A 12,710-nucleotide genomic window follows, 5' to 3' on the forward strand; every position below is an offset into this window, starting at 1 on the left:
AATAAATATATATATTCATTAATTTGAGACAGAGTCTTGCTCTGTCTTCCAGGCTGGAGTACAGTGGCATGATCTCGGCTCACTACAACCTCCACCTCCCAGGTTCAAACAATTCTCCTGCCTCAGCCTCCCCAGTAACTGGGATTACAGGCACATGCTACCATACCCAGCAATTTTTTTTGTATTTTTAGTAGGGATGGGGTTTCACCATGTTAACCAGGATGGTCTCGATCTCCTGACCTCGTGATCCACCTACCTCAGCCTCCCAAAGTGCTGGGATTACAGGCATGAGCTGCCACATCCAGCCAATATGTCTAATATATTAATTTTTTAATATATAGAACTTTTACAGATAAAATATTTTAATTTTACATAAATGATATGATGCTGTCCAGTAGTCCTGAAATGTTACCATACATCATTATTACCTGGAAGGCTTGTGCAAACACAGGTTGCAGGGCCCTGACCCTGTTTCTGATTCATCAGGCCTGGGGTGGAAACTGGCAATCTGTATTCTATCGGGTTCCCAGGTGATGCTCTTTATCACACTTTGAGATGAATGTGACTATACTTTGAGAACCACTTTGTAGTGCTATTTATACTGTTGACTTTTTTCACTTACCACTGTGTTTTTAAGATGTACCCAGGTTACTAGTATATGTGCCTCTGGTTGATTGCTTTCTGCCTGTTGTATAGAATTTCATAGTATTTATCTGTGACACTTTAGTTCTCTGTTCTGCTTGGTGGACACCTAGTTTAACTCCAATTTCTTTCTAAAATGAACACTGCTATGATGAACACCTTCATATAAATCTACCATGATTTAATGTCTATAGGGTTTATGAACAAAATGGGATTGCCAGGAGAAAGGGTGTGTGCATTCATACTTGAACTGAGCATTGATTGCCAACTGGCTCTTCAGAATGGCTGTGCAAGTCTCTATTCCTACCAGTAGCACTGAAGAATTCCTATTTCCTCACATCCCTCCTTCCAGAATATGATTTTATCTCATATAATAATACTTGCCAATATAATGGGTATAAAGTAGTGTTCTACTGTTTTAATTAATGTTTCTCTAATTACTAATAAAATTAAGCATCTCATATGCCAGCCATTCAGCTCTTGCAGTCACTCTCAGGAGTTTCTTATATGACCTTTCAGAGATAAGTTAAATGTATACTAGCATATTTGAAAATCTAATGAAAAAATAGTGTACTTGTCACTATACATTGCCCTTTAAGTGTTGCTTTATCTGAGGCCCACAGATTTGGATATGTATTGCTTTCATTGTCATTCAGTATTTTATATTTTAAGAATTTTCTTAATGAAGTAGTATGTTTTTTCTTTACAGTCATGTAGGATTTTTTTAGAGCTAGTATTTTGTTACTGATTATTGATTTAATGTAATTTGATTAAAGAACATGATTGGAATACTATTCATTCTTTGAAATTTATTGAGATTCCTTGTGGTATAGTACAGAGTAGATTTTTGTGATTGTCTCATATATACTTGGAAAGAATGTGTATTCTCTACTTGTTGAGCTATTCTTTATAACTTTGACTATTTTTGTCTGCTTGCACTATCAGTTACTTTCAGCATTGTGTCAAAATTTCCAACCACAATTACAGTGTCATGCATCGCTTAATAAGGAGGGTACATTCTGAGAAATGGGTGCTGATTTTGCTGTTGTGAAATCATCATACAGTGTACCTACATAAACCTAGATGGTGTGGCCTGCTACACACCTAGGCTACATGGTATATATAGCCTGTTGCTCCCAGGCTACAAACCTGTACAGCATGTTACTGTGCTGAATACTGTAAGCAATTGTAACACAAGGGTAAGTATTGTGTGTCTAAACATATCTAGACATAGAAAAGATATAGTAAAAAAAAAATAAAAGATAAAAAATGGAATACCTGTATAAAGTACTTATCGTGAATGAATTGTACGGGACTGGAAGTTGCTCTGGGTGAATCAGTGAATGATGAGTGAATGTGAAGTCCTAAGACATTGTTGTATACTACTGGATACTTTATAAACACTGTACACTTACACTGCACTAAATTTATTGAAAAGTATTTTTCTTTCTTCAATAATGAATTAGCCTTAGCTTACTGTAAGTTTTTACTTTATAAGATTTTTAATTTTGAGCTGCCATCTTGCGTACCCCGTGTGTGTGCACCTAATCTCAGCTGGTCCACCCGAGACCCCCTAAGCACCAACCCTAGCTCCCCGCGTGGCCCCTTATCTGCTGAGAGAAGATGAAAGAAACAATTATGAGCCAGGAAAAACTCGCCAAACTGCAGGCACAAGTGCGCATTGGTGGGAAAGGAATGGCTTGCAGAAAGAAGGTGGTTCATAGAACAGCCACAGCAGATGATAAAAAACTTGAGTTCTCCTTAAAGAAGTTAGGGGTAAACAGTATCTCTGGTATTGAAGAGGTGAATATGTTTACAAACCAAGGAACAGTGATCCACTTTAACAACAGAGATGCCAGCAAACATTTTCACCAGTACAGGCCATGCTGAGACAAAGCAGCTGATGGAAATGCTCCCCAGCATCTTAAGCCAGCTTGGTGCAGACTGTCTGACTAGTTTAAGGAGACTGGCTGAAGCTCTGCCCAAACAGTCTGTGGATGGAAAAGCACCCCTTGCTACTGGAAAGGATGACAATTATGAAGTTCCAGATCTTGTGGAGAATTTTGATGAGGCTTCCAAGCATGAGGCAAACTGAATTGAGTCAACTTCTGAAGATAAAACTTGAAGAAGTTACTGGGAGCTGCTATTTTATATTATGAGTGCTTTTTAAGAAATTTTTGTTTATGGATCTGATAAAATCTAGATCTCTAATATTTTTAAGCTCAAGCCCTTGGACACTGCAGCTCTTTTCAGTTTTTGCTTATGCACAATTCATTCTTTGCAGCTAATTAAGCCGAAGAAGCCTGGGAATCAAGTTTGAAATGAAGGTTAATAAAGTTCTTTGCCTAGTATACCCCCCAAAAATTTAAAAAAAAATTTTTTTACAGTTTTTGACTCTTTTGTAATACCACTTAGCTTACAAGTGGTATTATGAGTGAATGTGAAGGCCTAAGACTTATGCAGCTGTACAAAAATATTTTTTACTTATATTCTTATTCTGTAAACTTTATTAAAAAATTGTTTTACTTTTAAAATTTTTTGGTAAGAATGAAGACACACACACACACACCACACACACACACGTGCATGCACGCCTAGGCCTATAGAGGATCAGAGTCATCAGTATCACTGTCTTTCACCTCCACATCTTGTCCCACTAGAAGGCCTTCAGGGGCAGTAACAGTCATGGAGCTGTCATGTCCTATAACAGTGCCTTCTGCTAGAATCCCTCCTGAAAGACCTGCCTGGGGATGTTTTACAATGAGCCTTTTTCTTTTATAAATAGAAGAAACAAACTTGAAAATAATTATAAAAAGTATAGTATAGTAAATACACAAACCAGTAAATTTATCATTAGGTATTATGTACTATACATAATTGTATGTGCTATACTTTTATACAACTGGCAGTGCAGTAGGTTTTTTTACATCAGCATCACCACAAACATGTAATGCCTGCATGTAGACATTATGATGGCTACATCACTAGGATGTGGGAATTTTTCAGTTCCATTTTAATTTTATGGGACCATTGTCCTGTATGTGGTGTGTTGTTGACTGTAACAGCATTACGTGGTGCATGACTATATTGATTTATTTGTTTCTCAACATAGTCCTCTGTATTAGTTCTTTTTCATGCTGCTGATAAAGACATGCCCAAAATTGGGAACAAAAAGAGGTTTAATTGGACTTAACAGATCCACATGGCTGGGGAGGCCTCAGAATCATGGCAGGAGGCAAAAGGCAAAAGGTACTTCCTTACATGGTGGTGGCAAGAATGAAGAAGAAGCAGAAGTGGAAACCCCTGATAAACCCATCAGATCTCATGAGACTTTTTCACTATTACAAGAATAGCACAGGAAAGACCAGCCCCCGTGATTCAGTTACTGTCCCCTGGGTGTGGGAATTCTGGTAGCTACCATTCAAGTTGAGATTTGGGTGGGGACACTGCCAAAGCATTTTAGCCTCTCAATTTTTGCTTGTGTTTTGAGGCTGTGAAATATATACAGAATATTTCATAATTGGTATATACAATTGATTATCATCATTCATGGGTTCTGTATCTGCAAATATGCCTATGCCTCCTTGCTAAAATTTATTTGTAACCTCAAAATCAATACAGTGCTTTTGTAGTCACTGGTAGACATGTGGAGAGTGATCTACTACTTTGAGTCTCCCAACGCACATGTTGCCACCTCAGACTAAACAAGGCCACACTCTCCCTTCTTGTTTTAGCTCTTATGCTTTAAACAAGTATTCTTTTCGTAGTCTATTAAGTGCCTGAATACCTGCTATAGGTAACCAATCTCTTTAGTTTTTGGGTTTATCTTTCCTGCATTTTTTATGTACAAAGGAGATACATACATATGAATTTCATATGTCTTCTTTATTATATAGAAGGTGGCATACTATAGCTACTCTTGTACTTTTTTTTAGGAGACAGAGTCTCACTGTGTCACCCAGGTTAGAGTGCAGTGGCATGATCATGATCATAGCTCATTATAGCCTCAAACTCCTTGCCTCAAGGGATCCTCCTGCCTCAGCCTCCTAAATAGCTGGGACTACAGGCATGTGACCACCATATCTGGCTAATTTTTAAATGTTTTGTAGAGATGGGGTCTTGCTGTATTGCCCAGGTTGGTCTTAAACTCCTGGCCTCAAGCTATCCTCCTACCTTGGCCTACTAAAGCACTGGGATTGCATTTGTGAGCCATTATGCCCAGCCATACTTTGCTTTTTTCATCTAAAAATGTATCCTGGAAATCACTCTAAATCAGTTTATAGAGATCTTCCTCATCCTTGTGCTTTATTGTTTGAGCATATCATAGCTTAGCCTCTCTCCTGTGCATGGTCATTTAGGTTGTTCCTAATATTTTACTATTACACACATGCTACAGCCTTGTGCATATTTATTTTCATATTGTTGGAAGTGTATCTTCAGGGTAGATTCCTAGAAGTGGGTCAAAAGTTAAATGAATGTGTAGTTTTGTCAGTTTGGCCAAATTGTTTTTTTACTATGCAAATTATATTATTATTATTATTTTTATTATTATTTTGGGGATGGAGTTTTGCTCTGTCGCCCAGGCTGGAGTGCAATGGCGTGATCTCAGCTTACTGCAACCTCTACCTCCCAGGTTCAAGCGATTCTCCTGCCTCAGCCTCCCGAGTAGCTGGGATTACAGGCACCTGTCACCATGCCCAGCAAATTTTTGTATGTTTAGTAGAGATGAGATTTCACCATGTTGGCCAGGCTGGTCTCAAACTCCTGACCTCAGGTTATCTGCCTGCCTCAGCCTCCCAAAGTGCTGGGATTGCAGGTGTGAGCCACCGCACCTGGCCTATTTTCATTTTTGTGTGGTCAAGTTTACCCATCTTTTATTTTATTGTGTCTGGATTTTTAGTCATTGGTTACACAGTTCTTACCTACATCAATTTTGACCTACACTGGGCTTAAGAACTCACTCATGTTTTCTTCTAGAACTTGTGTGGTTTTATCTTTTTACATTTAGATTGCTCATCCTTTTGTTGTTTATTGTACATTGTGTAAGATGTGGATCTAACTTTATCTTTTTTTTTTAAATGGCAGCCACCTGACCCAGAGCCATTTATTTAAAAGTTCATCATTATTACTGTGATTTGAGATGCCACCTTTATTATTTACCATGTTTTTATAGGTACTTTTATACTGTATCTGTAGTATAAAATTCCACTGGTATATTTATCTACATAAGGCCAGTACCACTGTTTTGATTATAGACGTTTGTATGTTTTAACATCTGGTAGGGCTAGTCTGCCCTCATAGTGTCTCTTTTTAGCGTTTTCCTGGCTATTCTTTCTTGCATGTTCATTTTTCCATGTTAATTTTAGTGTCAACTTGTCTAACTCCATAAAATAGCTTGTTTGTATTTTTCTTGAAATTTCAATGACTTAAATTAGGGAGAACTGTAATCTTTTTTTTTTTTTTTTTGAGACAGAATCTCACTGTCACCCAGGCTGGAATGCAGTGGCGTGATCTTGGCTCACTGCAACCTCTGCCTCCCATGTTCCAGTGATTCTCCTGCCTCAACCTCCCAGGTAGCTGGGATTACAGGCACTCGCCACTACGCCTGGCTAATTTTTGTATTTTTAGTAGAGACGGGGTTTCACCATCTTGGCCGGGCTGTTCTCGAACTCCTGACCTCAGTTGATCTGCCCACTTTGGCCTCCAAAAGTGCTAGGATTACAGGCATAAGCCACTGTGCCTGGCCGAGAACTGTAATCTTTTCATGTTGATTCATTCTGTCCAAGAACAAGGAATGTCTTTCCATTATTTCATGTCTACTTTTATGTCCTATAGGGACATTTAAATTTTTTCCTTGTATGGATTTTGCACATTTCTTGTTAAATTTATTCCTGTGTCTTTAGGCCTCTTTGTTGCTGTTACAAATGGGGATTTTTCTACCATGATGTTCTGTTGATTGTTTCTGTATAAAAGGTCTATTTTTGTTTGTTTGTTTTGAGACAGAGTTTTGCTCTTATTGCCCAGACTGGAGTGCAGTGGCGTGATCTCGGCTTGTGGCAACCTCCGCCTCCCAGGTTCAAGCAATTCTCGTGCTTCAGCCTCCTGAGTAGCTGAGATTACAGGCATGTGCCACCATGCCCGGCTAATTTTGTATTTTTAGGAGAGACAGGGTTTCTCCATGTTGGTCAGGGTAGTCTTGAACTCCCAACCTCAGGTGATCTGCCCACCTCGGCCCCCCAAAGTGCTGAGATTACAGGTATGAGCCACTGCGCCTGGCCCTATTTTTTTTTTTTTTGAGATGGAGTCTCCCAATGTTGCCCAGGTTGGCCTTGAACTCCTGGGCTGAAGTGAGCCACCTGCCTTAGCCTCCTGAGTAGCTGGAACCATATGCATGCCGCTGTGCCCCACAGCTGTTGATTTTGTATGTTAATTTTATATCCTGCTACTTTACTGAATTATTTTATTATTTGAGTTAGTTTTATTGATTTTTGGGGGTTATATCTGCAAATAGAGATAGTTTTATTTTTTACCCATTCTTAACCCTCTAATTGAGGTGTAACTCAATTGGCTAATACCCTTACACCAGTTTTGAACAGTAGCAGAGATAGTAAATATTCTTGCCTTGTTCCTGGTCTTAGTGGAAATGCCTTTAGTGTTTCAGAATTAAATAAAATACAGGTTTTAGGACTAATATATGTGTGAGTGGCTTTCTGAGATAGTTCTAGATATTTAGAACATGAGAACAGAGATTAGAGAGAGATTTCTGTGAAAGCTACTCTATACTCTTGTCAAATTCTAGGGCAGAAGGTATATCACATTCAAAAGGTTTCATTTTTCAGTTTTGGAATAACAATGATATATGTCATTACAGCAAGTCATTTGAATTATATAAATTGTGTTTATGCATTATAATGGTCACAAAGAAAATTTTTTCTGTCTTATAGTGTGTGCTGTATTTATGGAGTTTAAAGATTAATCATCCCAAAACATTGTTCCTGCTTCGGGGAAATCATGAATGCAGGCATCTTACAGACTATTTCACCTTCAAACAGGAATGTAAGTATAATCACTCCTCTAGAACTTTATTAGTTACCCTTTAACCTGTCCCAAGTAAATCAAACATAAAGAAAAATAACTAATGGAATTCAAATGCTTCCTGTCCTGTTGTTATTTTTTTCACCTGCGAAGAACTAAGACTCTATCTTCTAAGGCATTTATTTTGAATATAACTTTTGGGTTCCCTCTTGTTTAAAAAATAATTAATTTGGGATATTTGGAAAGCATAGAGAAGTCTAAAGAAGATAAAAGTGTCCATAAACAAGGCCGGGCGCGGTGGCTCAAGCCTGTAATCCCCCACTTTGGGAGGCCGTGATGGGCGGATCACGAGGTCAGGAGATCGAGACCATCCTGGCTAACACGGTGAAACCCTGTCTCTACTAAAAAATACAAAAATCTAGCCGGGCGAGGTGGCGGGTGCCTGTAGTCCCAGCTACTTGGGAGGCTGAGGCAGGAGAATGGCATAAACCCAGGGGCGGAGCTTGCAGTGACCTGAGATCCTGCCACTGCACTCCAGCCTGGGCGACAGAGCAAGACTCTGTCTCAAAAAAAAAAGAAAAAAAGTGTCCATAATCAGGTTGCAGTGAGCCGAGATCATGCCACTCTACTCCAGCCTGGGCGACAAAGCAAGATTCCGTCTCAAAAAAAAAAAGTGTCAGTAATCATGCCACTTAGAAGTAATCAGTGTTATCACACTATTTGAAATATGGTTTTCCATTCTTTTTCATTATTATGAAATAGTTCAGGTATATATATATATATCTATCTGTATATATTTTTAAAATAAAATTGGGCTCATATGTAGTGTTTAATACATTTCTGTTTCACCTAATGTAATAGCATTTTTTCCATATCATTGAATATTTTTGACAACATGGCTTGTAAGTGTTATTTTAATTTTTTTAAAGTATTCCATCTTACAAATGCACAATCATATATGTAGCTAATTTACTAACAATCATAGGATAGTTAGGTTGTTTCTAACTGTAAGTACTATTGTAATAGTAAAAATAAGTTTAATATAAAAGTAGAATTATTGGCCGGGCGCGATGGCTTATGCCTGTAATCCCAGCACTTTGGGAGACTGAGGTAGGTGGATCACAAGGTCAGGAGTTCAAGACCAGCCTGACCAACATGGTGAAACCCCTGTCTCTACTCAAAATACAAAAATTAGCCGGGTGTGGTGGTGTGCGCCTGTAATCCCAGCTACTCAGGAAGCTGAGGCAGGAAAATGACTTGAATCCGGGAGACAGAGGTTGTGGTGAGCTGAGATCCTGCCACTGCACTCCAGCCTGGGCAACAGAGTGAGACTCTGACTCAAAAAAAAAAAAAAGTAGAATTATTTTGAAAGTCAAAACATTACTTGCTGATTTAAAAAAAAACACAGTGGGAAGCTGAGGCTAGACCATCCCTTCAGCCCAGGAGTTTTAGACTAGCCTTGGCAATACAGTGAGATGCTGTCTCAGAAAAACAAATTCATAGATTTCCTTGACTAGCATCTAGTACTCATAATTGGCTGCTCACTGACACACAGTATGATGCTGACTATGTTGGGGATGTTTGGGAGATCCTGCCCCAGAGCATTTGCATTTTTAGTTCTTCTTTTCCCAGATCTCTATCTGCTTATAAGACATACATTCTGTTTCATTCATGTCATTTCTTCTGAGATTTTCTCCTCTGGTTGCTTTTTAAATCATAATCTCATGATTTTACCCTCATACCCTGTTTCTTTTCATAGTGTTTATCAACACCTGAGATTTATGTATATTTATTTGTTGACTGTCTTTCTCTGCCACCAGAACGTAAGCTTCCTGCCAGCAGGGATACATTTTGTTCACTGTTGTTTTCCCCAACACGCACAACAGTATTAGTTGCTCATCGAAGTTGCTTAATAAATACTGATTGAGTTCATTTGAATGAATGAGCATCTATGATCTGTATCTTCAGAACAAACTCTCAAAAAAGAATTTCTGGGTTAGAGGGCACGCACATTTTAAAGACTTTTGACATACTCTAAAGTAGTCTTCCAGAAAATATGTATATTGGGTTATACACTAAAATTTTTTTTTATTTTTGTGATGAAAGTACTGAAATAAACAAAAGCAAAATTTTACCTGTTTTGACTTCTAAAATATTAGCATATATTCTCTATAAAATAAGCTAAACTAAATCTCTTGGGTCCCATCTGGCTCTAAAATCTACCCCCCCTTTTTTTTTTTCTTTTTTGAGGCGGAGTCTCACTCTGTCGCCCAAGCTGGAGTGCAGTGGCCGGATCTCAGCTCACTGCAAGCTCCGCCTCCCGGGTTTACGCCATTCTCCTGCCTCAGCCTCCCGAGTAGCTGGGACTACAGGCGCCAGCCACCTCGCCCGGCTAGTTTTTGTATTTTTAGTAGAGACGAAATTTCACCGTGTTAGACAGGATGGTCTCGATCTCCTGACCTCGTGATCCGCCCATCTTGGCCTCCCAAAATGCTGGGATTACAGGCTTGAGCCACCACGCCCGGCCAATTTACCCCTTTTAATGAATCCTGAATATATAAATATACTTTAGTGTTCGTATGGTTGATATTTTGATCATGGATTTCATTTTGTATCTTATTCAGATTTTTCTGCAGATTATTATCTTAGAAGAATCTATTATAAACTATTTAAACTTTTATTCCAAAAATAATTTTCCAAGTTAAAAAAACTTTTACATTTGTTTTCAGAGACTCAGAGTTTATTCATCTGCCACAGATCCATTTACTGACAGGTAGATTGCTATTTATAGTGTTTCATACGCTCATACGAGTTCTCACTACCAGTAGCTTCTTACATTGGAGATGGCAGTTGTAATGACAACGTCTCTCCTAGTAGATCCTCAAAGAAAAGGTCTTTGTTATTAAGATAAATTTTAGAGGATAATCACTTTTTGAAAAGTCCCTCTGTCAAAAAAGTCAGCTACAAGAGGGCAAGATACAGATCCTTCCAGCCCTTGGTGACTTACTGGAATAAACACTTTAAATCAGCAGATAATTACCGGGAAGTTTTAAATCGACTGTTGGTGGATGTTTAAATTGGTGTAGGCTGAGCATGGTGGCTCATGCCTATAATCCCAGTACTTTTGGAGGCTGAGGTGAGTGGATCACTTGAGCCCAAGAGTTCAAGACCAGCCTGGTCAACATGTTGAAACCCCATCTCTACAAAAAAAAAAAAAAAAAAAAAAACACAAAAAATTAGCTGTGTATGGAGGTACTCACCTATAGTCCTAGCTACTCAGGAGGCTGATTGCGGTGGGAGGATCACCTGAGCTCAGGAGTTTGAGGCTATAGTGAGCCATGATCACCACTACCCTCCAGCCTGGGAGACAGAGTGAGACTCTGTCTCAACAACAACAACAAAGGTGTGAAGTATTTGAAGAGCAATTTTGTAATATATATATAAATTTTAAGTGCATATCCCCTTGATCTGGCAATTTCATTTGTAGGAATTTATTATGCAGATTGTATTACTTTTTGAATGCATAAAAAATTATCACAAATTTAGTGGCTTAAAAGAACACATTTATTATCTCATAGTTATTGTAGGTCAGAAGTCCGGGCCACAGTGTGGCTAGACTCTCTGTATAGAATCTCACTGAAATCAAGGTGTTTCCAGGGTTTCAGTTCTCACCTGGGGCTTAGGGTCTTTATCCAAGGTCACTTGTTGGCAGTCCTTGTAACTGTAGGATTAAGGTCCCTGTTGTCTTGTTAGCTGTTGACCAGGGATGACTCTCAGCTTCTGGATATTGCTTGCAGTTCCATAACATGTAGCCTCCAGTGGTAGTTTGCAATATGAATGTTTGCTTTTTTCCAGGCCGCCCTGAATGCATCTCTCTGACCTTCTCTTCTGTGATTAGCTAGCTGGAAAGAAACCCTCACCCTGTTTTTAAAAGGCTCATCTTAGGTCAAGCATGGTGGCTCATGCCTGTAATTTCAGCACTTTGGGAGGCCAAAGGGGAGAGGATCACTTGAGGCCAGGAGTTCAAGACTAGCCTGAGCAACATAGTGAGACCTCCTCTCTACCAAAAAGAAAATTAAAAACTTAAAATTCAGTCAGCCTGCATGGTGGTGCAAGCCTGTAGTCCCAGCCATTTAAGAAGCTGAGACTGAAGGATAGATTGAGCGTAGGTGTTTGAGATTACAGTGAGCTGATTGTGCCACTGCATTCTAGCCTGAGTGATAGAGACCCTGTCCCTAAAAATAAATAAGTAAATAAATAAATAAATGTTCACCTGATTAGATCAGGCCCTCCCAAGATAGTCTTTCTTTTGCCATGTAATGGGACAAAATAATGGGAGTCTCATCATACTTACAGTTTTCATCCACTAAAAGAGGAGTGGATTATACATACAAAGATGTAGGTCAATTCAGGTCATTTTAGAATTCATCTACCACACAAATATACTCACAAAAAGACAGTAAGATATGGATGCTTAAGGATGTTCACTGCAATGTTAATTTTAACAACAACAACAAAAAGATAATCTCAATGTCGACAAGACAGTGATGAATAATATGCCTTTTAACAATGGAATGCTAGGCAGCTATTGAAAGACCAAGGTGGCCAGGTGCAGTGGCTTATGCCCACACTTTGGGAGGCTGAGATGGGGGCATTGCTTGAGCCCAGCAGTTTGAGACTAACCTGGGCAACATAGTAAGACTCTTTCTACAAAAAATTTAAAAAGTAGCTGAGTGTGGTGGGTGGCATGTGCCTATAGTTATAGCTACTTGGGAGGCTGAGGCAGGAGGATTGCATGAGCCCAGTAATTCAAGGCTGCAGTGAGCTATGATCACCACATTCCAGCCTGGATGATAGAGCAAGTCTCTGTCTCCAAAAACAAAAGAAAGACAGACCAAGATAGACCCATAATATGTACTGATATGGAGAGATGCTATTTTATAAGCCATTTGCAGAGCATGTAAATGGTTATCTCCTTTGTAAATTAAAAATATATAATGTACAGAAGAAATCATTAACAGTGGGAGGTTGGG

The 12,710-nt window shown here is 38.9% G+C and overlaps 1 protein-coding gene and 1 pseudogene across 2 annotated transcripts in view; both read left to right on the forward strand.

Moving 5' to 3' along the window:
* PPP3CC (protein phosphatase 3 catalytic subunit gamma) overlaps nt 1–12,710 on the forward strand; it is a 105,442-nt gene that overhangs the window by 51,560 nt on the left and 41,172 nt on the right. For both annotated transcript variants that reach the window (XM_023216688.1, XM_023216689.1), the window contains exon 4: nt 7,587–7,698. In XM_023216688.1, coding sequence (XP_023072456.1) covers nt 7,587–7,698 — 112 coding nt within the window. The remainder of the gene's footprint in view (nt 1–7,586; nt 7,699–12,710) is intronic.
* LOC111545686 lies at nt 1,325–2,993 on the forward strand (annotated as a pseudogene).

This window comes from Piliocolobus tephrosceles, chromosome 7, assembly GCF_002776525.5.
Source record: "Piliocolobus tephrosceles isolate RC106 chromosome 7, ASM277652v3, whole genome shotgun sequence".
Taxonomy (NCBI): domain Eukaryota; kingdom Metazoa; phylum Chordata; class Mammalia; order Primates; family Cercopithecidae; genus Piliocolobus; species Piliocolobus tephrosceles.